This window comes from Lonchura striata, chromosome 2 (genome assembly GCF_050655825.1).
Source record: "Lonchura striata isolate lonStrDom1 chromosome 2, ASM5065582v1, whole genome shotgun sequence".
NCBI lineage: Eukaryota > Metazoa > Chordata > Aves > Passeriformes > Estrildidae > Lonchura > Lonchura striata.
In genome coordinates this window covers 64,045,685-64,072,876 of record NC_140704.1, presented here as the reverse complement: position 1 = coordinate 64,072,876, position 27,192 = coordinate 64,045,685, and the positions used below count along the sequence as shown (strand labels likewise).

Here is a 27,192-nt window from a genome sequence, read left to right as displayed (position 1 = left end):
ACTCATTTCAGCCACATGTCTGTAGGGAGGCCCAGCAGGAGATCCCCCTGCTAGCATTCCCCAAGAGAGCCAGGCAGTGCCATCCTGCTGGCATGGCGGCACACCTCAACATCCTCATGGAGTCTCCAGTGCTTGTTCTCACTGTTCACCATGGCTAACGTGGTCCTGGGGAGCCTCTCCACGCAGCAATGCGTGGTGGCACGCAGGTGTATGTGCCCCCTTGGTGCCACACAGGTGGCACACAGACATGGCCTCAGCATCCTTCTCAGCTCATAGTGGCTGCTGCACCGCCTGGCTCCCAGCGCAGTGAGATTCTCCTGGCAGAAGGCATGACTGAGATGACAGAAGTGCCATTATTCAGATCCACCAAGGCTGGCTGGGTGTGCTAATGCTGAAAAAGCCATGGGTGATTACATTTGAACGACAGATTTCAAATCTCTTTTCAGTGCTACGGGGACAGTCTGCAAAGTTAACCAGTGTCACGCAGCTGCCAATACATGATACCTAATGATATACGATACACACACATGCACACAGAGCACTCTATATTTTTATCCTAGAGAAAAAAATTTGCTTTGCTGTGAATAAAAGCAAGTTGTAAGCATGAGAAGAAAGATAATGATCAACAAATCCAGCGAGGGGGGGTACCACTTCTGAATAATTATTCTGTATTCACATTTAAGCAACTACTTGCTACACAGACTCAGCAAGTTCAAACAGGCTGAAATTGATACAACTGCATTCCCAGCTTAGCTCAAAGTTACTCCTATTCCCTAACAGCGACGTTGTCAGAATACCTCAAAGGAAAAAAAGGGAGACAAATATTTGCCTGATGATGCTGTGACAGGGAAGTGATTCAAACCATGCCTTCAAAGCAAAGCTTCCCAAAGGACTGCAGAAGAAAGCAGTTTGCATCAACCCTGGCATAAGGGACGGCAAAAGAGGAGGAAATGTAGTGTGAGCATCCCAGTACCACTTCACCAAGCTGTCACACACAGTTTACATTATGTTCAGAGCAGACCTAAATTAACAGTGCTAAATACTGCAAGGAGACTTCCAAGCTGTAAGAAACTTTATTACTGGGACAAGATCCTCCTTTATTAAACAAGATCCTTCTCAGGCTATCATACTTCCTTTAAGCTTTGAGAAAAAAGGATTAACAACAGTAAAATTAAGCAGAAGTAATATTTTTTAAATGTACAAAAAATCTGGCCTGGGCCATTCTGAACTGTTTCCTTCAATCTTTTTGGAGATTTGTGGTTTTTAGGCATGTCTTTTAGATACCAGACTATATAACTTTATTTGGTTACTTCACTGCTGATTTTTCAGAAAACTTTATGTTTAAAGAAAACAGGTGTTATTAGGATGTAAGGATAATTAAGGCCATTTTAAATTTTGGTAACGGGAGGAAAAAGGAGAGAGAAGGAAAGAGAAAATCAGAGGAAGTATATCAACAGGGAAAATACTTAGCCTAAAGAGCAAACACAGTCAAAGAAGTCCTAGGTATGTCCTGCCTCCCCTCCAGAACCACACCCCTTTCTTAACCAAGCAAACATAAGCCTCAGCTACTTCCCAGAAGCAAGCAAAGCCCTCTCGCTGTTGGTTCCCTCTCACACTCCACTGTTGAGCAATCCTGATGGCACAGCACAGAGCAACTTGCTGCGTCACACAGCTCAAGAAGGAAAACACAGACGGCCAGGGACGCTGTGCAGATGGAGCAGGGTATCTCTCCCTGACACACACACACGCACACACAACACATGCACACTCGCAAGGAAGCTGCACGAGATAAGGGAAGCTCATCTTCCTTAAAAGCAGGTTCTCCACATGACCCCGGTATCAGCAGCCACCAAGTATCTCAAGGGGCAAGGAAGTAAAAGGTTATCACTGCACACACACAAACTGCAAACTTCCCAGTGCTGAGGATGGCATCCTAGCAAAAGCGGTTTCACGTGCTCAGCCCATTTCCTCTCCTGTTCCTGAACATGTGGTCCTCCTTCCTTAGAGCATTCCCTTGCTTGAGGAGAGAAGAACTAGGAAGAAGTTTCACATCTTATTACATGTCTGTTAAGTCAAACTTAAGGAAACAAAAGTCCCCGCATGACCTATGCTACCTTACAGGAGTTTGTGAACTTTAGTTCTCAAGTGGAGTTCATACAGTCTATGAACAATTGACACCTTACTATCTCTCCCCTCTGTCTGAAACTGTCAAAAAAGTTACCACTGTCTTAGTGTAAAAAATGAGCCACACAGAGGTTGGACACCTTCTCTGTTTCAAGGTATCCTTTCACATGAGTCAGCACTAGAAAGCTGACTCTGAGGATTTAGAAAAAAAATCACTTAAGAGTGTTTAGCAAACTTCAGCTAAGAGACCAGCCTGATGAACTCGGCATATCTCTAGATGCCCTCAAGAAACAGAAAGCAGTATTTGCATACTGTGTGATATTTAGTAGTTGTATAATGGCACTACTACTTTAAAAACTGTATCTTTGCCTAAGCTGTGTATATCTTGCATATGAGCATCATAGCTCAACAACCCTAGTGAAAGTACCTGCCTAAGTCCAAACTACAAGCTTCCCCTTGCTTTTTTAATTATTTTTTTTTAACAGCTACAGAAGCTTCCCCCAATGCTGTCAATCTACTGTTATGGAATAGCCTATTTTAAAAAGAGGGGAGGAGAGAACAAACTTGCTGACCCTGAGAGGGGGTATGTTCTGCCGTTTGCTGGTTTCAGCATGCTGAACTAGAACAGGTTGAGCAGGTTAGATACTGGGGGGAAAAAACATAAAGCTGGAAGACATACATTAAAGGTGGAATGACAGCAACCACAAATGCAGTTTGTGATAGACTTTTTTCTCATTCTTGTGGGTACTTTGCCCAGTATCTTTTTGGGGGATAGGACAGGGAATACATGTTCATAAGAAAAGTGATGCAAGTATTTCTGATATGCATGCACAACAGGCTGAACAAAGATTACCTTAACATACAAACTCACAGAGCAAACTTTCTCACCACCGGCATTTTCTGCACAGAATCAGCCAACTGAAGTACAAGCTACAAGACAAACCATGAACTGAAAAGTGAACAAAACAACACGTTATTTGTTAACCTTGAGAGCTAACATGTCCACAAGAATCACATGTCAGGTTTATGGCAGAGGACTAAAAGCACTCAACTCCTCACAAAGATCACCTGGATTTTCTAGTGCTTGCTAAGTTAAGGCTTGTATTTATTTTGTAGCTCTTCAAGGTGAGAAGGGGAGGAAACATCCCTGAGAATACTAGACCTTCAGAGGAGGTGATATTCCTGAAAGGGTACTTATGTGGAAAGATCAAGGTCTTGCACTGCCATGTGCTCTGAGACTAGAGTCTAATCTGTCAAGTGGCTTGTGCTTATTTGAACTGTGACATGGGTAACAAAGCAGCACTAAGCTACGCTCAATACGCTCTGTTATAGGGGAGATTCATGTTACTGCCCGTGAGGAGGGCAGCATTACTGTGCCATGTCAGACCACCCTCTCCTCGACACAAATCACACCAGAAACCTAAACTCATTAAGACTGTCCCCTTTTTTTGCCTTGCAGAAAACCAAAACACAAGAACCCACAGCCTTACAATGCACAAGATTAGACTTGTGCAAAGGCACACATCGAGAAAGGCAACACACAGAGAAAATCTAGGACTGAAAAGCACACTGAAGTCTTATGTTTAGGTACTGAGGAGCTCTGGAGATGCAAGTATAACGTTCCTCATTGTGTACGCTTAGGTTCTCAAGAACAATGGAGCTAATTAAGGTCTGCATATAAATCTTAACTCTGCACTTCCTTGCTTCATTTGATTCTAATCAGATCTCAGCACTCATGTTTTTGTGTTAACTTCCTTTGCTGTTCTTTAATGATAACTGAAGGGGGATACTGTCCAAGCCTACAAGCAGCATGTAACACATCTGAAATCATGGCATCTCCTTTCAGCTCTGAGGGCTCACAGAGGTTCTGTGGCACAGGAGGTCATCCAGAATCTTTTATTGCTGAAGATACTGGTGGAGGGCATTTTTTTTTTTTGAGCACCCTATTTGTGAGCCATGTTAATTAAATAAAAGTTTATAGATAGTCTTTCCAGGAGTAAAACTACTCAGCAACAGTGAGACAGACAAAAGTTTCTTCCTGGAACAATTAAAAACACTGTAGACTTCTAATCTGAATAAAAGACACAGAGAAACAGACTCTTACTGCCGTATTGTTTTTGAAAAGGCTTTCTTTCTCTCTTCCTAATTTAACCTTCTTCAAAACATGGGGGTCTCAGCAGAGTACCAAACACATATTCTGGGTACTATTTGCTGACAGGAGAGGCCAAAAAACTTTCCTCCACCTGTTTCTCCATCCTTATTTACAAAACGTACTAGCAAAAAATGTAACGAACATTCTTAACTGCAAAGAAAACCAAACCACCTATCACATCTCACCTGCATCCCACAACTACAGTCATCAGTTGCTGGAAACAGAAGTTAGGCCTCTGTGTTCATTATCCCTGCTGAAGAATTAGGGCACTTGCATTTGCTGAAGATTATCTTTCACTAGCATGCTGACAGTGATTAAATCATTCCCCCACATATAAGGAATGGATTTAAAAGCCTGTAGCACAGCCTGGTTCTTAATATTTAAGAGCGCTGCTTACCCATTACTGCATTGAAATAAATGCTCCTTAAGAGATGACCAAAGACACATTTCTATTGTGCAAGACAATGAGAGACAGCCTTTTCACATGTGTGAAGTGTCAATGATTTTCTGTGTGGCCAGCTCCTTAGCTATTTGTTTTTAGCTTCAAGATCTTTCACATTCAGTTTTTCAAAGCTACACCAAATTTCCACTTGCAAGCCACCAGAGAGCAAACCAGGTTGTAACAAGGCAGTTCCTCTCCTCTTCTGGGAAAGAAAAAAGGTCTTCATCACATTTGGCTATGTTCTGCCTCCAAAACTTCCATCTTAAGCAAATGCCAGCCTGCACGTGCTGGACTACAGAGATCCTATTTGTACGTGAAGGCTGGGCATTGTTACTGCGCTGCACCCCACAAAGCACACACACGTTACTGGAAGCAGGCCAATGCCATAAATAACACAGGAGCGATTCACAGGTTGAATGCAGAGACAGGATGGATTCAGCCAGATCTTGAGGACACTCTGCCTACTGGACATTGCAGAGTCACAGGTGGCCTGTGTGCATGCCTGCCCATGACACCCGGGCTCTTGTTAGAGGGAGCAGAAAAACCTTTGAAGTGTATGCATCCCAACCCCTATGCCTTTATCAGGATCCAACACTCATTTTCTCAGCAGTGCATTACAATCTTCCAGACTTGCACACTCTTCACGTGCCAGCAAAGATGGACGGTTAAAATGTCAAAATTCACAGATTACCCTCCAGCATGTGCATTTTCTGTCTTTCTCAAGAAACTCAGTCAGCAACACACAGGTGCACACATAAAGTGTTGTTTCAGAAAGACTTGAACATCAGAGTATTACCATACCTTGATTAAAAAGACAGCTGTTTATCTCTCCACAGCATATTAAAATCAGAAGTTTGGGAAAACTATCTAGTACTGAAAGTCAGACTGAGAAATGAAAGTGCCTTCTTAATTAAAAGAAGAAATACCTTCTTTGATAGGACCTTTGTAAGAATGCTTCAAAGCATAGCTTCTGTGATCCAGATCTTCCAATCTGAGTTTCAAAGACTTCTGCATGTGGTTGTTGCATGTGGTGTTTCACATGTGCCAAAAAAAAAAAAAAATCCCCCAACTTTGAGACCTGCTCCTGAGATGGTACATAAACAGCCCACAAGTACCTAAGCAGGATGTAAAAAAAAAGTCATTCTGAATAATTTTGTCATGTATGGGGCAATGAATGAAAAAGAGAAAGAAGGTAGATACTTTCTACATTTTAGTTTCAAATGAAACACTTCAGTTAGCTTGCATTACTGGACTTATATGGACAGTCTTAAGAAAACCAGCCATGGACAATGCTCCTTCATTTACCAAACTGGAAAGCTGTGGCTGAAACATGTGTTATCCCTTTACTCTTTTCAGACTTGCCACAGAGCCTTTAATAGCTTCCCACTGGAAACTGGCAGGAAGGTAATTTCTCGCCTCCCTTTTGGCATTTATACCCCATTAAAATTTCTACTTGCATGGAGAGCATGTCTTTGGCAGGGAGGAAAATGTGACTTTAAAGTGATAGGCATGGACTATCCTTAGTCACAGAAATGGAAAAGGAACTGCTGGCAAAGTATCCTACCCCCAAAGGAAACACTTTTGGAGCAAGTGGAGGCATCGCCCTTCCCAATGAAGGTTGATGCATGTTCTATTTGACTGCAACACAGTAAGTCAAGGAAAATTTTTTTCTCTACCTCAAGGTCCCTTCCTAATGCTCACAAACCACCACTACAACCACAGCAGCAGCCTAACTCCTCTGTCTGCATTTTGGGGAGAGGTAGTGGTAGAGACAGAGCATGAAACCTGAAACCTCCTATTTGGTGTCAGAGTCTAGACCCAAAAGGACTCCTCGGAGTCGGCATTCACAGATAAACTCCCTAGGGAGTTACTATGACATTACAGATGAAAACCTTTGGAAAGTCTTTAGTAGTCACAATCTTCTGAGTGGAGACAGTACACTGGAAATCCCCAGCTCTTACACAGCACAGAAACTCTTCATACACCCCCTTCCCCTCCATATAGTTTATGTTCCTGATGGAGATATGAGTATTCAACTTTAATTCACTGTGACTGAGAGAAAGCAAAGAAGGGTGAGGATAAGGCTAAGGGATAAGGGTAAGGGATAAGGGTAAGGGATAACCTGGGCTCAGAGTTCCCTGTTGAAAATCCTGGCCAAGAATCACACTGGTCAGAAAAGGAAGCAGGTTTTAACCTCTTTTTCTTACTAGTATTGCACAAGAGAACCTTCCCACTCCACCCCAGTCTGCTGTGCCCATTCAACTTAGACTTGTTGACGAGGAGCCAAGGAGCACAACAAAAAGAAATTGGACTTCATGTGAGAGGCTATGACTCATTAACAAATGAAGTGTTGCATGTATTGTGGGAGTCAGGAAGGCCAGCATCGATTTCACAAGTGAAGAGTACATGCAACACCCCAGCACAGCTACAGCAACTCAAGGAAGAGATGTGCAGGAAACAGCACACAGCGAGTTCTCACTCACTCCACAAAAAAGTTCATCTGTTGCACAGTAGTTTTACTGTAATGCAAAAGAGCATCAAGTAAGAGCTCTGGAGTTTTTTTCTCCCTTGGTAAAGTGAAGGTGGTGAAAGAATACTTTTGATGGAGATGGTCGGCACTTGAGAGTGTAACAACATTGGTAAACATTTTCTAACCCAAAAAAGCAACCAAAACTTGTCTCCTCTCCTCTACTCAGCTGAATGCCTAATGATGTGGTTGCTTTGAGGTTTAAAGACTGATCAGAAATTTCATTTTGTGATGGAAGAGCAGTAAGTACTCCCATGGCACAGTATTTCCCTGGACAAACCATTCCATTGAACTTTTTCCCCTAAAAGGTCTTTTAAAAGTCTGGATTTAAAAATAGTATAGACAGTTAAATAAGAGCCAGAACATGGCAGGGGGGAAAAGAGAAGAGAGGACGTACATGGCATAAGCCTACACATTTTTCCCACCATTCAGATACCAGCAGATCAACTTCTCCCTTGCTCCTCTCCTGTAAACTAAACATATTTGGTGTAAGTGCCGTAAATCCTGGGAAGTTCCTGTAAGACCTTCACAAGTTACACTGATGCTTTACCAGCACATCACAAGTTTCTGCTGAACCTCCTCCCTCTGACCCCATGTTGTACAATGGTCCAGGGATACCACCCTGCTGGCTACCAGGGGCACATGAGAAAATTTTTTTTTTTTTTGTTTCTTTGCTGGTTTAGACAGACATCTATCACTACTAAGATACAATAGCACAAAAATAGAGAACAATAAAAGAATTGCACACAAAAGAGGAGAAAGATGGACTTGTAGTATCATCTAGCTGGTACAGAAGAACAGACATGGCACCATCACAGACATGGCCTGCAGGAGTTTGACATGAGGCAGGACCTGGCAAACAGGTCCTTGCTCCGGAATCCTGAGGTAGAAGCAGTTTTGAATGAGCTGTGAGATGCATTCAGCCATAGCACTGACAGTCCCTTGGACATGATGCTAGAACTAAGTTTGAGATTCCTGAAAAAGAAATTTACTTCACACCACCTTAGACCCGAAATACCTGCTTCAGAAAGAGGTACTGGTGGGCACAATAAACATCTTTGTTGTGAGTATGTCACAGCACCAGATAAAAAAATTTATTTCACTTTGAATTTATCCTATCTGCCTACTTGCACATTCATGCCTTCCTTTAGCAACAAGCTCCAGTATTACAGTCAGCTATAGCAACAAGAAAAGGTAATTCACTAAAAAAGACCAGAAAGCACAGTCTGCCAACCACAACTTTCCTTTAGCAGAACCAGCATGTTTCAGTGTGCTCAGGATTTTGCTTGTCATGGGTCTGGGGTCACTTGTTGCAGAGATACAAAGCTTGGGAACAGCCTTCTGCTGTTGCAAGGTAGCCCTGCACAAGAAGGAGCTTAACAGAACTGACAGGCACCTATCAGACTAAAAAACTTTTAATATTAAGAGTTTGCTTGCATGAACTTAGGTCCTTCTTAGTGTGGTCAGTAAATACAGCACTCCATCCTGGTAACTTCAGGCATCATCTTGTTAAGAGAAAAAAATTAAAACCAAACTATCTTCTCATCAGAAGGTACTGATATCTACTTCTTTTGGGCAAGTCATAGTCTGGCAAATCTGGCTATAAATTTGCTACAAAAGCATGCTAAGAATTTCTACATGGGGAAAGCTGTATAAGCAAAGGTGACTACATCAATCTCTTACAGGCCTGGAGTCAAGGTTTCAGGGGAAGCCTCCCTTTCCTGCTTCTAGGAGAGCATAAGAGATGCCCAGTGAGAAAAATCTCAAATAAACCACACAAGCAGTCATTCAGCAAGCCACCCAGACACAAGGACTGACCATCACAGAGTTCCACCACTGGAAGTCACCCTTGGATACTGACAGTGGCATCACTTGCAACTCACAGCAGTGGCCCTGCCTTCCACACGTCACACAGAGTAATGACCCAACCTGGCAAACATGGCTCACAACACCTCTGGTCAGATGAGTCAGATGTATGATTTATTCAGTGCCCAAGGTCAGTATCTCTTTGTGTTCTTCCCTTCCTATTTTTTATCTATCTTTCTAACTCTCCCCAATTCCAATCTATTGTAAGTTAAATAAATACAGAATCACAAAACTGCATTCCCTCTCTTTTCATCCTAGTGTTTAACAGGAGCAAAATGATACAGAAAAGGTAATGCTGCAAGCAGGTATTGCTCCCACTGTGCAGAACTACATTATCTGTCCTAATGTTATCAAAATCACCCTTTCATTCTACCTATAGCACACTGCTTGGAAAATTATTAGTGACAATCCAGGAAACAAGACTTCTTACTTTCCACACAGAAACAGTCTATAACCATCACTCTTGCCCTTTTGCTTGGAAGCAATATTCTTTTCCCCCACCTGTCTTACAGTTTCTTTGTAGGTTGTAAACTCTTTGATATGGGGACTAAAGCTATGTGGGAATCCATGAAGTCTTAATCAGTTCTGAGATGTTCCACCCATGCAAATAAATGAATACTGAATCAAGGGATGAGAGAGGGGAAGGAAAATACATGTGCTTTAATATTTTGTTTCCCCAATTGACAAGTGTTCATATTGCTACATCTGTACAAAGGAAACTACATTTGGAAATTTGGACTGCAGAGAATTTGCCAGATCTATAGTGCAATAAGTTGTCTATAGTGCAAAAAAAAATATTAATGCATGTATTTAAAACCAAGATAAATATACCAAAGAGGCATCTTCATGATGGCACTTGGATACCTAAGTACATAACAACAACAGAACCCCAGATATTCTAATACAACCACTTGAATCCATTACTCTGAAGCTACAAAATTAGAAGCTACTATATAGTTTGACTATATATTTTTAACCCCTAAGAAAAATCCATTTGTCATACTACTATTACTATTAAAAAAAAAGTTATAACAACTTTTGATAATACTTAAAGAAAGCTAGAAGATCTTTCTCAATTCTGATTTCCTCCCACTACTTAAGCATCCTAGTAGCTGTAGTGTGTGTTGTGCCACATTTGTAGGTCACAGATACTCCACATTTCCTGCCAAGTGTCTTTAGTCAGCTTGCTAGTCCCTCCAAGGAAAGAAAACAGCCCCCTATATATTGTAAACCTTTCCAAACTCCTGGGACGATCAGCACTCACCTGTGCATGTTTCCATTGGTGGTGAAGGACTGTCCACATACTGAACATTTATAAGGCCTTTCACCTGAGTGCACCAGCATGTGGCGATCAAGGGAGCTCGCTGAGCTCAGAGACTTTCCACAGATGCTGCAGGAATGGTCTGTCCCTCCAGTGTCAGTGTTATGCTGGAGAAAGCAATGATTTTTTTTTTCATTGAACGCCCCTTCTGAAGTGCCAGTAAAATATCAGCAAGAACTATAAACATCTTAAATTAAGCAGCTCTAAAGAGCTACTTGGCACAATACCTTATATGAGGGTGTGCCCTGTAGATACCTCTCCTCCCCAGCCCTCCTCCCTCAACTCCAGCCCCCCTCCTCCCCCCTCATCTTTAACCCCTTAATGCACCAGCACGAGTAGCTGTTTCATACAGCCTGCAATGCAGCATTTCTGCTGGGTCTGCAGCAGAAGAGGATACAGAGGGACTCAGCAACAACCCATCAGACAAATGGTACCTTGGGATGCTTTAAGCTGTGCAGTGGTTTGGGGTTGTGTGAATGGTAAGGAAAGAGGATGGAATGATAAACTTCAAGCAGAAGACAGACACTTAAAACCAAATTCTCTTTAAAGATATTAATTTTAAACTTACGGCATAGCAAGACAACAAAACTAATCTGCTTCTGAGTGTACATGCAGACTTCTATGGCCATAAAAATGCATTAAAAGGTCAAGTTACAGCCATTAGCTACTGTGCTATATGTACCACTCTTCCTTACTTGCATTCACAGACTTGAAGATCTCTTCACATACAAAAACAACTCCCCCAAAAACATCAGGAGAGTAAAATATTAAGTAACAGTTACACTACAAGAGGAAAAACTGAAGTAATGAGTATCTAGTGAAGCCAGTCATCAACCACACCTTACCACCCAAAGTAAAACCTTCTGCTAGAGAAAAGGGCAAACCTCCTTATTAAGTATGCATATATTTCAGGAGGAGCAAGAACAGGCCTGTAGCTGACAAAAAAGTGCATTATCCAGTTAAAAAAAAGAAAAAAGCCTCCCAAAACTGCTACATCCTGTGAAAGACTAAGAGACTCTTCTACACTTGAGTTGCTTTAAAAATTATGTCTTCCTGCTTCTTAATTTGCATGACAAGTAAAAACTCTGTACTCAAACAGGATAATAAAACAGGACTTAGGCCTCATGATGGAAGTGGTTTTCCGGATCCTTAGGATACCTTAAGCTATGCAGAACAGGACACACATCCTTGTTTGAGCCACTGGGTGGAGGATGAAATGCCAGGCAAGGAAGGGAGGAAAACTACCCACCTCGGGGTTAGGTTTGTGGGGTGTACTTTTTGAAGAAAATGCAAGGGAAGGCTAAAATAAAAGCAAAACAATGGAAGCATTCCATTGGCTTGCACATGGAACTGTTTTTCACCACTGCAAAATGCAACCTGGCAAATGAAACACTCTTGATAGAAGTAAGAAACCAAGAGCTGGTACTCTGCTTACCTGACGAATGTGCATAGTTAGCTGGTGCTGTGTAGTGCAAATCTTTTCACACAAAGGACAGGTATAGGAAGACTTCTCTTCTTTTGTTTCCTGTGGACAAAAGAGGACAAAACAATCAGAAGGAATATAAATGCAAAAGGACTAGAAAGCTGCCAGTTATGAGGGTGGAAAAACATAATCCATCCCAAGTACAAAAGGCCACTGCTAAAAAAGTAACTTGCATTTATACATTTATCAACTGATAGATCCCTCAAGCAAGTTTCAGAAACCTCTGAATTTATAAACAGGGGCCATTTCAACTATCACAGAAGTACAGCAGCTGTTTTAACAGCACACTCAGCAGTAGCAATTTAGGACGGGAAGTGAAGGCAATTGCAAGGAGCTCAAACTGCCAGGAGGAATTTAGCTGACCAGAAAGTAATTCCTGGAACATCATCAGAATACATGGGCAAACATCATTATTCTTCCCAAATATTTTTAACAGCACAAGTTGTCAGAACTTCAGATTTTCCACCCCATCTTGATGGCAAAGCACTATCTTGGTGCCCTTTTGTAGGGGCTGCATGTTCTGCTCCATGGCTGACTCAGAAGGAAGAGTGGCATTTACTGAATCATCAGCACCATTTCCTTCAGCATCCTGTGTTTCTGCTGGAAGCATCCCATCCAGGCACACCAGCCAGGCCCCACCCTTCTGAAGCTCGCAAGATCTGATGAGATCATAGCAAGAAAGAGGTGACAATGCAGGAGTGTACGTGACTCCAAAAAAAGCCATTATGAAACCCATCATTCTCCGCCCAGGTGAGAATCAGGAGTAACCATGGTCAAACCACGAGTACAAACAATGAAGCCGACTGGAGAGCTCAACCTGATTTAAGAATGCCCTTGAGACACTGAGCAAAGCCACCACTCTTCTAGCAAAGGATGAAATGGCACTCTTGCAGGAACCAAAGTTGTTTGCTTCAATTTGTCCACAAGGATGGCTACTGGATGATGTAAAGGGCATTTTCACAACCTCACCAGAAGCTAGGCATGGCTTATGCACTAGTGTCTGCATATTAAAAGGAAGATGATTTGGCACTCAAAATTAAACCTCAGTTTTCCATTAGAATGATGCACAACTCTAGTGACAAGACAGTACAGAAATCATCTCTGCATGACCAATGGAAAAGCATAATTTTTAGCATAATTTTTAGCATAATTTTTATGCCAAGTGACATTTTCTACTGAAGTTCTCTTCAGCTGTCTTAAGAATCATTAGTAAAAGTTTGAAAACAAGCAAAAAGCAGAACCCATTCTAAGCAGTTCTTTAGCTGCAAGCTGATGGGTATGAGTGTGTCTATGCATTTCCTCTCTTCCCACAATTCTCTTTCCCCGGTGATATTCCAAAGTCATCCACTCAGAAGCAACCATTTCCAGGCTGTCAGACACAAGCATTCACTAAGAACATTGTGAATGACTAACCCAAGTCTCTGTGACAAATTTGCTGGCACAATAGGATGGCAAGATGCTGACACAGAATTAAAGAAAGTTCTTTCTCATGTCTCATTAAAGCAATATCCCCTCCTGCATGATATGGGGAACCATTCTAGAGAGTACCTGTATTATGTTTTGTTTTCAAAAGCGGGGCCATAATAATTTTGTAATAACTTCTGTGACCTGTGGACATGGATGAACAGATATTTTACCATTTGTTCTGAAGAAAACAAGAAACGAGTTTTGAGACTTTGTTTCTAAAATGAAAGGATTAGGTTCTCTCACTGCTCCCCATTGTTTCGCTTGTGTATATTTTTCCAACTACATTTCAGCCTCTACATCCCAAAGGTAATCACTGTAGGCCACACATACAGGCCAAGGTCTAATGTACTAGCACTTGCAAAACATTAGAAAGAAAGCAAGAAATGCTGCCATTATGAAGTCTGAACACTCAAAATTAAAATGCATTATCTCAGAGCCCCTCCCCCTTTTTTTATATACAAACGTGTAATTCACAAACACTCATTCCCTCCTACTTATACAACTTTAATTTTACTACATGCAACCCGACTTTGGAGTAATGCTCAGCTCCAATTATATTGCACCCTGTTAAAAGCTGGCTCAAGACAGAGCACAAACACACTGCCGTGAGGAAAATCCCTGCATATGTGCTGACAGTTTAGATGATGCTTAATCCCCAGGCTATTTCTGCAAAATTATCAACCCACTAGTGTTGCCCCCCTCCTCTTTAAATGAGTGCTGCAGCTCTACATGATGCACTTGATGATTTCAAAGCCTGCTTTCCAGACTGCCTTCTCTTCAAATCAGCAAAATAACAAAGATAGAGTAATTACTGGTTCACCTTGAAGCAAGGATCAGAAACACACTATAGCTCAGCCAGAGCTGACTAGTATTGAATCTGGGGTTTATTATTAACTAAAACCCAAACTTTCTCCAGTGGTCAGACAGGCTACAAGCTGCATACCGTAACACAGCTCAAGCAAATCCATTGACTAACCCAATCCAGACCAAAAAGCATTAGCATCCTTACTGTAAGAGTACCCCTATTCACCAATTTAAAACACAGCACTCAGCTACCCCACCAGAGCCAAGCTGGTGAAAACACAGTTCTTGAACTGAAAGATAAAATTAGCAGCTCATTTGTCAGCTACTCTCCCTTTAGTAAGTCAATCTGGCACAACGGCTCTGCATTCAACTGATGGCAAATGCTTTTGGAGTTGTCCACTAAGTCTGTTTCTCTCCAGCTCAAAAAACACCTGCCACAATTTTTATTTTTGTTAAGAGCAAAGCAAATGAGAAGTTTAAATACATGCAGGTTGATGTGAGAATATGCTTTTTAGACTATGGGTAGATGGCAGCCAAGATAAAGTCAGCATTATAAAGAGAACCATAGACTTTGGGACAAAAGTTCAGGGCAAAATGTTTCACTGCTAACTCATGGGAAACAGCAGTCAGACCCAGAAAATCAGCTGTTATTTTCCTTGAAATTATAATAAGGGGCATATTCTGACAATAATCTGAGGTCCCTGCACTGCTACTCTCTAAAACAATTCAATGCTTTCATTCTGCTATGCTGAGAGTGGAAATATGCTGTATTAGAGCCTGCTAACAAGACTGATACCCTCTTAGTATTTCACATCTCACTTCTATTTTCTCAGCAATGTAGCCATTTGCCCCTCTGGCTTTAACAATCTTGCAGCCTAAAGACAAATAGGCAATTTACTATGTTTTCAATGTATTTGTTTATTTTTATGCTGAAAGAATCCCTCTTAATCCTGTCACATTTACTCTAGAGCTTCCTTTGATTCGATGCCCACTAAAATACCAGGTGGAATAAAGGTCACCAACACTAATAAACTTCCCTGAAGCCAGACCACATGGTGTACCGGTGGACAGCTGTGTAACAGCACTGCCCTGAGACTGTTCTGGACTCCAATGCCTCACTTCACATGATGAAATGAAGGAACCAGAGCAGCCCCTAAGTGAGAACATTGTAAATAAACCTTAGAGCTAGGTGCTAGACAGTAGAATCCCACAAACACAGCTGTTTGTATAATGCCCATTCCTCATTTAAGGATGTCCATTTACAGCTTATGGCTTTTAACTCTTTTCATGCTAAAAAATCCAAGACAAGTCGTAAGTCTGTCAACTCAGCAAGCTATTAATAAACTACTATAGGAACATCACATGAGTCAAGCCTCTCAACCTTTCGGGTCCCTGTTACATCTTGATTTGTTTACAAAGTCTCTGTGCTTCACCTCAAGCTCTAAACTCAAATGACTACAGGGATTTGGGGGTGTTCTTCATATTCTGCAGCACCTTCTTTGGTGGAGCTTGGCCCAGCAGAAGAAAAACACAGATATAAATAACTACAGCTTAACTGATATGATGCTCTCCTTTCACTTGGTTAGATCAATATTGCTACCACCTGGTGCAATATTGATGGTAAATGGAAAAAACCCAATAAAAGCTACATATATTTACTCTGCAAAATTCATACAAGGCATTCTGCAATAGCTCTTCAGGCTTTTATTAACAAGGAAGTTAAGGGCACGTTACACTACACAGATGAACTGAGCATCCTGATGAATGTTTTGTTACAGAACCACCTTTAACCATAAATCACTTGAATCTTCCACAGGGCAGCTACACACCTCATAAGATTATGCGAATGCAAGAGCCTGGAGAAAGGATGCATCAGGACAAAATGGCAATTCTTAGGTGACTTTGTCACTGCTAGGGGCATCTGCTAGGCCAGCTCAACATTGCATGGCACTGGAGCTCATGCTCAAATGTTTTTTATGTGTCAATCCAAGCACGTGGACCATTCTCATTCCCAGTTTTCTAAGTTATGGTTTGGAGAGATACCAGAAAACATACACAGAGGCAGGGGCAAGAAACAACTGCTATGGGGAAAAAAGGCAAAACAATCAAAGAAACATAAATGACATCTTATCATTTTCCAGGCAGCTGCCTGTTTCCCCTTTGCCCTCCCTGTGTTTGGATTTACGTACCTGGTTCCTCCTGCCAATCCGATTTGGTGCAGGAGACTTTGAGGGGGATTTGACATTTTGAGAATTCCCGCCATTTTCAGCAATCTTCCCCACATTCATCACTGCTGACATCATGGCGTCAATGGAGGACAAGTCTGCTCCGTCCAAACTGTTTGGTGAACTTGGTGATACCTTATAGCTGTTTAAGCTTTCCAGCTGCTTCTCTGGAACTAAAAACAAAAACACACATAGGAGTTCCTAGGCCATCTTAAAAAAACCCAAACAACCCACAGTATTTTCAGTTGCCTGTAACTCACATCACACTCTGCTGGATCATCATGGAGCACAGGCAACATGCCATAATAACTGGAGCTCTTATAACAGGACAAGCTTATCATATTGGAATGCATAAAACAAACTGTATGTTTTTCTCATAGGACATTCCCATTTTCTTAATTTTCAACCTTAATTCAATATGGAGCTTATAAAGTGATTTACTTTATACTCTTTTGCTGTGAAATGGAATTATTTGTGGTACCTTGTGATCACCATGAACTAGTAGAGCAGTTCATGGCACACTCTGGCAAGCACAATCATTCAAGTAGGCATGTGTTTGAAACAGGACTGCACAATTAAGGCATTAGTAACACAGTGTAGGACAGTGGGTTCTCTTTTAAGCATGTTTTAAGCCAGCTCTGTATATGGAATAAACTAATGTAGCAAAAATCCAACCAAAACAAAATGCTGTATCCCCTGTATTGCCTCTTTACTGCCACAGATGGCACATATGTGATTTTGGTATGCCAAGCCATACTAGTCCATTGAGAATATGTGTTACACACATGACTAACGTCACAGCTAAAGCTGTCAAGGTTCAAATTTCTCCATCATATGTTGTAATTAGCACGGATGCTCCTATCTCTAACACACCTAAAATCTCATCTCTGGTTTCTTAACATACAGATATGTCAAACACACAGGAAAGGCCTTCTATTTTCTTCTTTACAGGTTTGAAAAGAGGCTTTCAAATTAAACACTCCTTTCCCCCTCAAGAAGTCTCCCTAAGAAACAGGAAAACCCTGCAAGTCTACTGCTCTGTCACCTCTGGTGGAAAGCACAGAATCTTAATGTGTGTTGTGAGAAAGTCATTGCAACAGAAAAGCAAGTGAGGGTGAACAAGGAGGAACACGTTTGTGAACATTTGATCTCTGCATAATACTGTCTTTGGAACATAAGTTTGAGGATTATAAACAGGTGTTTTTTTGAGGCTAAGTTATGTAGTGCCAAGTTACTGTGAGCCAAGAAATCTTTGTTTGGAAGCCTCCAGTGGTAGCTGAGAATTTATGTGCCCATGCTTCTGTTCAACCTATTTTATACATTTCAGACAGATAAAGGTTAGGGATGGGAAAAGAAATGTATACACCAGTGCTTCTGCTCAATGTATCTTGTACTCTTCACACAATATGGTGTATGGATGGGTGAGAAATATTTCTACATTCTTAATTGATGCCCTAATTTATAGTCACAGAGCTAGCTGAACCAATTACCTTCATCTTTCTCCCCTGATTGACTGTGGCTCTCTTCTGGGTTGCTGGTCTCGCCAATTAGTGTGGTATGTACAGTTGCGTCTGGCTCTTCAGCCTCTTCTTCAGCAGCACCCTCTAGCACTACATGAGGGAGAAGGAAAAAAGAGAAAGGGAGTAAACTTTTATGGAAGCTATTTTAGGAAATTAAAGACTACAGCCCTCTATTTTGAGGGCTCCCTTGACTACCAGATAGGTCTGATGATAGAAGCACACCAGCAGTGCCAGTGCAGCCAAGCACCCACTCTCAATGAGTGCCCAGGCACTGGGCTGGGAGATGCTGCTGCTTCAGCCAGTGGCAACACCTGGGCAAACAAAGAAACCCCTGCCAGCCTGGGCTGCAGCATTAAGGCAGCAAAAAACGGAGGAAGAGAGAGCAAGCTAGCCTATCACTGACAGTAGTGGCATTTGATCGAGAAGCTGGAAGAATATTCTGCAACTAGAGAATTTAGGTGATTCAATTTCATACAAGCACTGCTCCCCTTCTCTCTTCTTGGAAGACTAACCTTTACTCCAATACATGAATTCATGGTGGCCACCTTCTTCCTTCTAGCAGTGGTAAAATTACTACAGAGGTTTCTGGGACCATTTGGCACATTCCTCACATCCACTGCCCAAGGTTCCCACACAAGTTGAAGACGTAAGCAACCACTGTATGTACCAAGAGAATTCCTCCACACCCCTTTCTGAAACCACAAACTTATCATGCTATCATTGGGGTTTAAGGAAGGGTGCCTGTTCTCTCTGGAGAATGACAAGGCAGTTAAACATCATTTTTAGAAGTGATGGGGAATGATCAACACATGAGAAACAGTTGTCTGCATGGCAGTAGCCTCTGGAAAAGGTTATTTGTAATATGGAAAACTACTGATATGTTTTTAACAGAGAAATACACCTTTATAACCTTACAAGCAAAATGTTTATTTCATTATGAAAACAAACACACTGTGAACATTTCATCATCTCAGGTTTACAAATCACAACCAGTAAGCTCAATACAGGTTTCCTTTTTATCAAGAGAACAGAGATAATTGCCTTCAAACCACAGTTAACAGGGTTTCTTCCTTTTAAAGAAATTACATTCTCAAGGGTAACATGCAAATCAGTCATGCAACACATCTTCAAATGCTGTTTGAACAGCATTTTAAAACAATAAATGACTGTGTTACCCCAACTGTCAACAATTCAGAGCACCCAAGAACAGGCAGACAAAAAGAAAGGGCCCACCTTGTGCCAAGCCGTTCCTCATTTCACACCATGCCAGACACAGCAGTGAGTCAACCTTCCTACATTTAGCTGCCAACCTTCTAAGGAGCAGCACACAGATACAGTATAGAGACAAAACTTGGGACCTGACTAAGACCAGGTACTGTAAGGCTCAGGAAAACATTAACCTCTTAACAAATACTGCTTTCCATCTGAAACAGAAAAACAGACTAACCTGAACAATTCGAAATAACTTTTCCCCAATTATTTTTGTTGTTTTCTGTTCAGAAAATTCTAGCGATTCCTGCAACACAGGGATTTCTTGCTCCAAGGCAAGGCCAAGCATCTATCCTCCTGTGTTTCCTCCAGTAATTATGGAAGCCATTTATTTTGTATTAACTGCTGTAACTGCTGTAACTTTCCTGTTACTTTGTTTGTTTTTAAAAAAGGTCCATCTCATTCAAGAGCAACATAATTATTTCTTTCCCCCTTGCCCCCATTTTGTTTTAATCACTTAAGTGGTAGCTGACTTACTTTTGAATAGAATGAGCAAAAGAATTATGTTAAAGACTGGCCTAAATCTAAACCTGCTTGCTCTATCTGCTTAGCACTACCAAAAATAAGGACCAGTTTGAATATTTTGAAGTATTTCTGTTAAAAAAAGTGCTTTAGTCCTCAAAAAAACCCTAAACAAACAAAATACACAATTCCTTCCAAAATACACATATTCATTCCTCTTTCAGTCAATACCTAGCACATTAATGTCACCACTGATACATCCTGGAAAAAAATCTATTGTGTAACTGTGAAGACTCATATGTTTGCCAAGATAACTTTAAGACAGCTTAGTAGCTTCCCAGAGAACTACAGTCAGAATTCTTAGTGTTGCTTTTAGCAACATCAAAAATGGGAAATGCACAGAGAGAGCCTGCAAAACAGGCAGGCCTATATGCACATTAAAAAATCCTACCTACTGTTTCAGAAAAACCGGCCAACTTGCTCTCTGTTTTTTTTTTCAGGAGGAAAACTACGTATTATACTATTACAACCTTTCATAGTTTCTATGAGCCAATGGTTATTCTTCTTTTCTGAATCCAAATATTTTCCTCCGAAGGCAAGCAAATATATGTAAGTCAGAGATCTTGTCCTTAAAACCATTTTCTGCACATTAAAATTTTCCAGTTTTGAAAGCAGTCTAGAGATTGCAACTGAACTGCTGTTGCATGCTTTTATTTACCTATGTATTTTCCACTCTCTTGCATGAAAAAAAATGCACCACTGAAACAAAGACAACTGCATGAGCAGCACACACCAATTTCAGAAGCATAACCTTTTTGCAGTAGGATATAGAAACAATAAGAACGCTGGGCCAAATGACTCCTTCCTGTGGGAAAACCCATGGCAGAGAGCCTTTAGGCAAGAACATACTGAGAAATTTCTCTTACAGCTTTGTTTTTTGTTGGTTTTGTTTGGTTTTTTTTTTTTTTTTTTTTTTTTGCTTTAGGCTGGTTGGTTGTTTTTTTTTTCCCTCTTTAAAAAATGCATCAATGAAGATGGGGAGGTGTTGGGATTTTCTTCCACAGCACCTATGAAACTCAGGGAATCAGACAGGCAGCAACCAGCAGAGATGCCCTATGCCATACTGACTTCAGGACTGTAAACCCTCCTAGCTCACAACAAATGCCCCAGCGTGGAGGTTGTGCTGACAGAGCCTCCTTCCTCCCTCTCCCCAAAAGAAAACAAAGACCTCCAGGAAAAAGGATAAACAGGAAATAAGCTGAGAAACAGTGCAGCCTCAGGTTACATTCAACATTGGACCAAAGCCTCTAGGAAACAGGGAAGTGGTCACAAGCATTCAAGTCATCTTCTACTTTGAAGAAACCCCCCAGTGTCACATTCATCCTGTGTGAAAAGGAGGAAGAGCAAAGAGCAAGTGATTAAGCAAGAGCACTGACAAATGGTAGGGGGAACTGGACAAAATAAGACAATGCAGCCCTCTCTGCACAGCCACACCAAGAGACCTGTCTTTTCTGCAGGAACGTGTTCCTTCCACTTGATGAGGTTGCTGACAACTTGAAACTGGGGCAACTTCCATCCCACAGAGAGCCCTGAGGGACCCATAGCTCCTGCTTCTAACAGAGGTCCACCCCTGATGCCCCACATAACCAGCTGATAGGAGCGACATTGCCAAAGCAGAGCTTACAAAAAAAACCCACCACCCTGTTGCTTCCCATTCAGTCTGCACAGGAAAACACTTGCTAGACCTATTTCCTCCTTTGGGAGTGTGACTCCACTGTATGTTAAAGCTGAGCCCATCAACAGCTACTCCCCCAGCTTTGCTTATGTGTATTTATTTGGGCTTTTTTGTTTGTTTTAAGACCACTCTACAGCTACAGCTGTTTTGCCTTCTGGTGGAGAGCATCATGGATGAGCAAAAAGGATAACACAGGCCACAGGAGAAGGAAGAAGAAAGGAGGAAAAATTATGAGTCTTCAGAGTCACAGTCACTTGACTTACAACTGAGAGGCAGCTACACAAGCACAGAGCAGCACATCCTGGCCCATGGGAAGTGGTATAAGTCTCTGCTCCAGATTGCTCCACTGTCTTTGCACGTGAGCTCACCCTTTGGAATAGATAGGAAGAAATGCACAATACAGGCAAGAAGGGGGAAAACCTAGTACACACAGCACAAAGCTGTTTATTGTTCTGCCTTCCGAAAAAGACCTACATTAATGTTAAAAGTAGAAGCCATGCACTAATTGGGCCAGGAAAAGATTAATACTCTTGGCTAAATAGTTTTATTGGTTTCATTAAACATACTGTAGTATTTAGTAAAGAACACAGTGGGGGAGAAGAAATAGCAAAAAGAAATTACAGGTTTAGGAATGTGCACACCCCCACCATGCATTTCAAACCACTTTTTCCCATGAGGTCCCAACAGGAATCCTGAGCCTTCTTCATCATTTCCATCTTAGCAATACTATTAGCTTAGTCAAGGCTTTCCCACTGGTTTTTTTCCTAAGTAGCAAGAAAAAACCCCAAGGATATTTAAATGAAGGCCAGACCTGCAAGTATACAAATTTAGACAAGAACAGAACTTCAAAGAGAGATATCGCATTTGAATAAACAAAATTTACTGTTTACCCTTGAGATTGTAATACCTAAGAATTGCTACACTGCACTCCAAGCTGCTTCTGATGCACTGGTCTCCTACTAAGCTTCTACACAGAGGAGTGGATTTTAATCCCAGAGCAAAAATGCTCCCAAGCACAAATGGTCACTCCCACCCTAAAAGAGATGCGCGCTATCAGCTGCACTACCTTTTGAACATAACTCTCTGTCAAAACTGGCAGGAAGGAAAAAGGGTGAAAAGGCATCGTGTGGGAAGAAAAAAGGGCTAAACTATTCAAAGCACTGCCTCAAGGCAAAGGAAAACCAAATGAACAAAGTTTTCCCAACTGACCTTTTTTAATACCAACTCTGCCCTTGCTACTGAAGAGTTGATGCTGACTCTGCACCCCAGCAGTAGAAAATTACACTGGGAGAATCACTTCACTGTCACCACCATTGCTAGAGCACAAGTATAGAGCAGACCATGGGAAAGGAAGACAGGCACAGAAGGAAACAGACTGGCATGGGAATAACTCGTAGCTGCTCTTTCACTTAACAGTAAAAACAAAGAATGCTACCCAAAAGCTTTTGAACTTGGACCTGTAAGTAACATTTTCCTCTACAAAAAAACCCAAAACCAAACACAAAAGTAACCAAAATGAGTAACATCTATCAAAGGGTACTCCCTGAAGAAGACAGACTCTTCTCTTTCTATAAACTCTGAGCTATTAGTGAAACAATCATTTCACCTGTGTTAGTGCAGGTATAGTACTTTGCATCTTGAAATAACCACGTGAGTCTACAACATCCGTATGTCTCACTTGTACACAGAGAGATACACACAAACATGGCATAAACAAGTGAACCACATGCTCATGGACATGCCTTAAAACTGAGTTCTGGACTACCTTCTGGTGGGAGTGGGACAGGGGAAGAAGCACGAAACAAGAACAAGATGATCCCAGATTGTTTCCAGACTATTTTCCATGCTGTTGCTCTAACACCTAACAGTTAGGCTAAATTTTAAATATTCAAACATATTTACTGCTCCTGTTTTATGTCCTTGCAAGCATGATGGGATATATATGTGCGCTTTCAGTTTTTATGTAGCTTTTGAAAATCCCTTTTTGGTGACTTATGGACTAGTAATGCTCCTCAGGACTTTGGCTCAGATGACCAGAAGTTTCTCTCCATAAAGCATAGCAGAATTTGAATTTAGCTACTGCCTTTAGTGAACAACTGTTAATCACCACGATACTCTGACATTACATTGGTGCAATACACTGGAAACAAGGAAGTTGTACTAATATAACAATGAGACACTATACCGGCAAAGCTGGTGTTTCCTGGGTAAAATTCACCTTTATGGTCCAACTGGTTTACAGCAAAGCACACAGCTACTGGGCAGCCTTAATACAAAATGAATTCATGCCTATCCTCTTGGCCATGTGCTCCATTTGCTAACTTGAAGAGGGAAGCCATGTCTTCACCTTTTGCAAGTGCTGTGTGCTGTGGGAACTGCCCTCATGCAGGAGCCCGTGGTTGTGCTAGGCTAGAAAAGAGAACTCGGGCAAAAGCTGCTCCTGCACCAAGAGTGAAAGCGAAACCTGATGGCCCCCTGGCTCCCGACAGGAAAGCAAGCCCAGCACACTTGGTAAGCATCTCATAGAGTTTGATCTGAGCCTGCACTGAGTTCCTAACCAGCACTGCTCTTTTTGGGGACAGCAGTGCCACACAGACCACACAGCACTGCAAGAACTGCAATAACCCACACCTGCATTTAGGATCAGCAGCTGCTGATGAATTTTGAGACTTTCCTAATACCTTAGCATTCTTTCCCCTGACCAAAGATGTATCTGTGAGATGCTCTTCATTTCTGCTATTTGTATTAGCTTGTTGGTGAGTACCTGGCCCCCCGGGAAGCCTTTGTCACAAAACTGCGGCTAGCTTGAAGAGTTTGCTCAAGCAAAAAGGATACTGGGATTTGAGACAGCTTAACAAACCTGGGACCATGAACAGCACATTTAAGCAACAACATAAAGGCAGGGCAACAGGAGAGTAAAACAAGGGGCTTTAAGCAGACATCCGTCCATTCCTTCCCATGTTGACAACTGCAAACACTCCTCCATCCTCATCCTTGCCTGTCTGCACAGCTGTGAGGAGGCCAGTGGGAAGGGAATTTGGCTTCCCCCAGTCACTGGGAATCACGGCAATGTAGGGGGAACACGGAACAAGACGGGCCTTGGGCTTTACCCAGCACATCCCCTCCCCTGCGCCCTCCCCACTGGCTGAGGAAGGACACAAAAGCAACACTGTCTGTCCTTATAAGCTCTGCTTTGCATGTGTTCAGGGAGTGGGGACAGCTGTGCGGACGGCTCGCAGAGTTCCAGGAAGTCAGTGTATTTCTTGGCTTTAACTCCAGTTTATTTGCCTTAGATGAAGTGGCGACACGAGAAAGTCCCTTCACATCTCCCCTGAGCTGGCACTGGCTGCAGCAGGGCAACACTCCTTGGGACATGGTCCGGGGTCTCTCCCCACACTATCAGTCTTCCCTAGTCTCGTTGCTGCATCTCTCACTTGGGCCAGGGCTGGCTTACATCCCACTGGGCAAGGGGACAGCCTTGGAAGATGGTGTGGGAGAGGGTGCGACTCCAGAGCAGAGCCAGAGACTGGAGGGAGTGGGCCCTGAAGGCGGGATGAAGTATCTTGCAAAGGCAGGACAGGTCAGGCAAGTGGCATCACACTGCCTACCAAAACCACTGCCCACATGCCCCAAAGGAGCCCAAGGTGAAGCAAGAGAGCAGAAGAGCAAGGGGAAGATGAAGAAAGAACCAGTGGGCAACTCCACTGTGCTTGTGTCCATGCCCAACAGGCTGGGAAAAGGGAGATGCACCTGTCCAAGGGGAGCCTCAGCAATCCTGGGGAAGCACAGCCCTGGGAGAAAAAAAACTAATCTCCTGCTGCTGCTGCCATCTCAGACAAGCAAGAGGGGATGAAGGATTGCAAAACGAGGAAATAATCAAAATGTAGCTTTGCGTGTTTGTTGCTTGGGGGATTTTTACATTTTTATGCTGCCCTGACAAAGCCACTTGACTCAAAACCCTGGAGGGGACATGGGGAGAGCTTTAAGTTAATGTCCAATCACCTGTGTGTCTAAGCAAGCATTGTGCTGAGGGAATGATATACTTGTCCAAGAGCCCAATGGGTGAGCTAGATGCACTGCACTAGGGAGAGGCAGATGGAAAACATTTCTGAGTAACAGAGAAGAAAAGAGACCTCCCCTTCAAATACTCTGAGTTACAGTACCTCTCTCTCTGACTGAGGAGAGGCTGCAGGCATGCAGGGACGCTGGGCTCAGTTGGGTAGCTGTGACGGAGATGCTGACATCCCGACAATATATGGCCAGTCTAAACCACGGGATATCTTGTCCTTTTAAGGTGGGCCAAGAGCAAGCATCTGTGCAGCAGCAGCAGCACAGCCCCAGCCTGCCATCAATAGCCCCTGGTGTCACTGAAAAAACAGGGGCTCCTGTGCCATACCAACTGGCTGTGCAGATGCCTGGGCACCCACCCCGAGAGGAGACAATCCGTCTGGTTGTTCCTCTGCACAGCATCACAGAAACAAGCAGGCACACTAGTAACAAGAGGAAGAAAGACACGAAACCATGCGGCCGGGCTGCTCCCTGGCAATTGGTGCCTGCAGCTGTTAGGGAGGGAGGCGGGGAGGGAGGGAGGGAGGAAGGGAGGGAGGGAGGGAAGGAGGGAAGAAGGGCCCGTCCCTGTCCCCATCTTTGTCCCTCACCCTGATGGCCAGCAGCTTAGCCAAGGGCAGCTTCAGAGCCAGCACTCGAGGTGAAGGTTTAAAGCAAATCTCGGGAAGGAGAAACAAGCAAACATTTCAGCCCCTCACACTTGCTCTTCACAAGTAGCCAGAGCTGCGTGTGTGTGCAGGACGGGTTCAGCAGGGATTACAGAGGCAGGATGAATCACACTGAGGAAGATACAGAAAATCTCCTGTACTAGTGCCCTGCTTCTTGTACTCTGCTCTGGTTGCAATTCTCTTCTTCCAAGATGAGTATTTGGAGAGTTGCACAGAGGAACTGAATGCACAGGCAATTTTACAAAAATCACTCTGAAAATAGGATAAGCTAGAGACCAGGAAAAATCTCCTATTGGAGTAGCTATGTCCCACATGGTGTTTCACCACTCTAACTGCATCCATATGCTAGCAAACACAGCATAAGCCCAAGGGGGAGAGCATCAGTTTGCTTACTGCAGGCCTCCCAACTCATCCTTTGCAGCCTAACCACACCATCTTTGCAGGAGATGCCAGTGCACTCTCTGCTTGGAGCACTGTACCAGGTAGCTTGCCAAAACATTCTGTGCTTCACAAGATAACACAACAAAATGAGAAAAGAAAAAGTAGAAATTACAGTGATTTAGACCCATTTCCTGGTGATAGTGTTGTCAACCGTCAAGATTTTATCATGAGCCTGTAAAATTTGATGGTGCTACACTACTGCACAAAATCTCAAAATTTTAAGTCAAAAATCTAGTTTTTTGATTTTTGGAAAAAGGACAAACACATTACATGCTCAGCAAGATACAAAAAGCAAACTGAAGTGAACAGATTAATTTTAAAGTCTCAAGCTTTTAAGGATAACCATGATCTCAAAGGCTCAACCTGTAATTTTTTAATATACAGGGATAACAAAATAGCTTGTCTATGCAGTACGTTTTGTACTCTGGTAAATATACCTTCCAAAACTAAAATGACTTTTTTAAAGAGAGAAAAGAATTGCAATATCTCAGTGCATTTCTAACATTTTATTTGAAAGTCAACACAACTGCACTTTAATGTTACTTAAAGATGGAAACCTACAACAAATTACCAGACTTGTTTTAAGCAGACTCAACATGCAAATATTTTGCAGATAGA

General features: G+C 42.4%; 1 protein-coding gene across 7 annotated transcripts in view; it reads right to left on the bottom strand.

The window, feature by feature from the left end:
• The window catches only part of RREB1 (ras responsive element binding protein 1), a 133,662-nt gene that overhangs the window by 58,976 nt on the left and 47,494 nt on the right, over positions 1-27,192 (bottom strand). For all 7 annotated transcript variants that reach the window (XM_021534650.4, XM_021534642.3, XM_021534700.4 and 4 more), the window contains 4 exons: positions 17,902-18,021; positions 16,376-16,584; positions 11,868-11,957; positions 10,376-10,539 (listed from right to left, as the gene is read on the bottom strand). In XM_021534650.4, the coding sequence (XP_021390325.1) occupies positions 10,376-10,539; positions 11,868-11,957; positions 16,376-16,584; positions 17,902-18,021 (583 nt within the window). The remainder of the gene's footprint in view (positions 1-10,375; positions 10,540-11,867; positions 11,958-16,375; positions 16,585-17,901; positions 18,022-27,192) is intronic.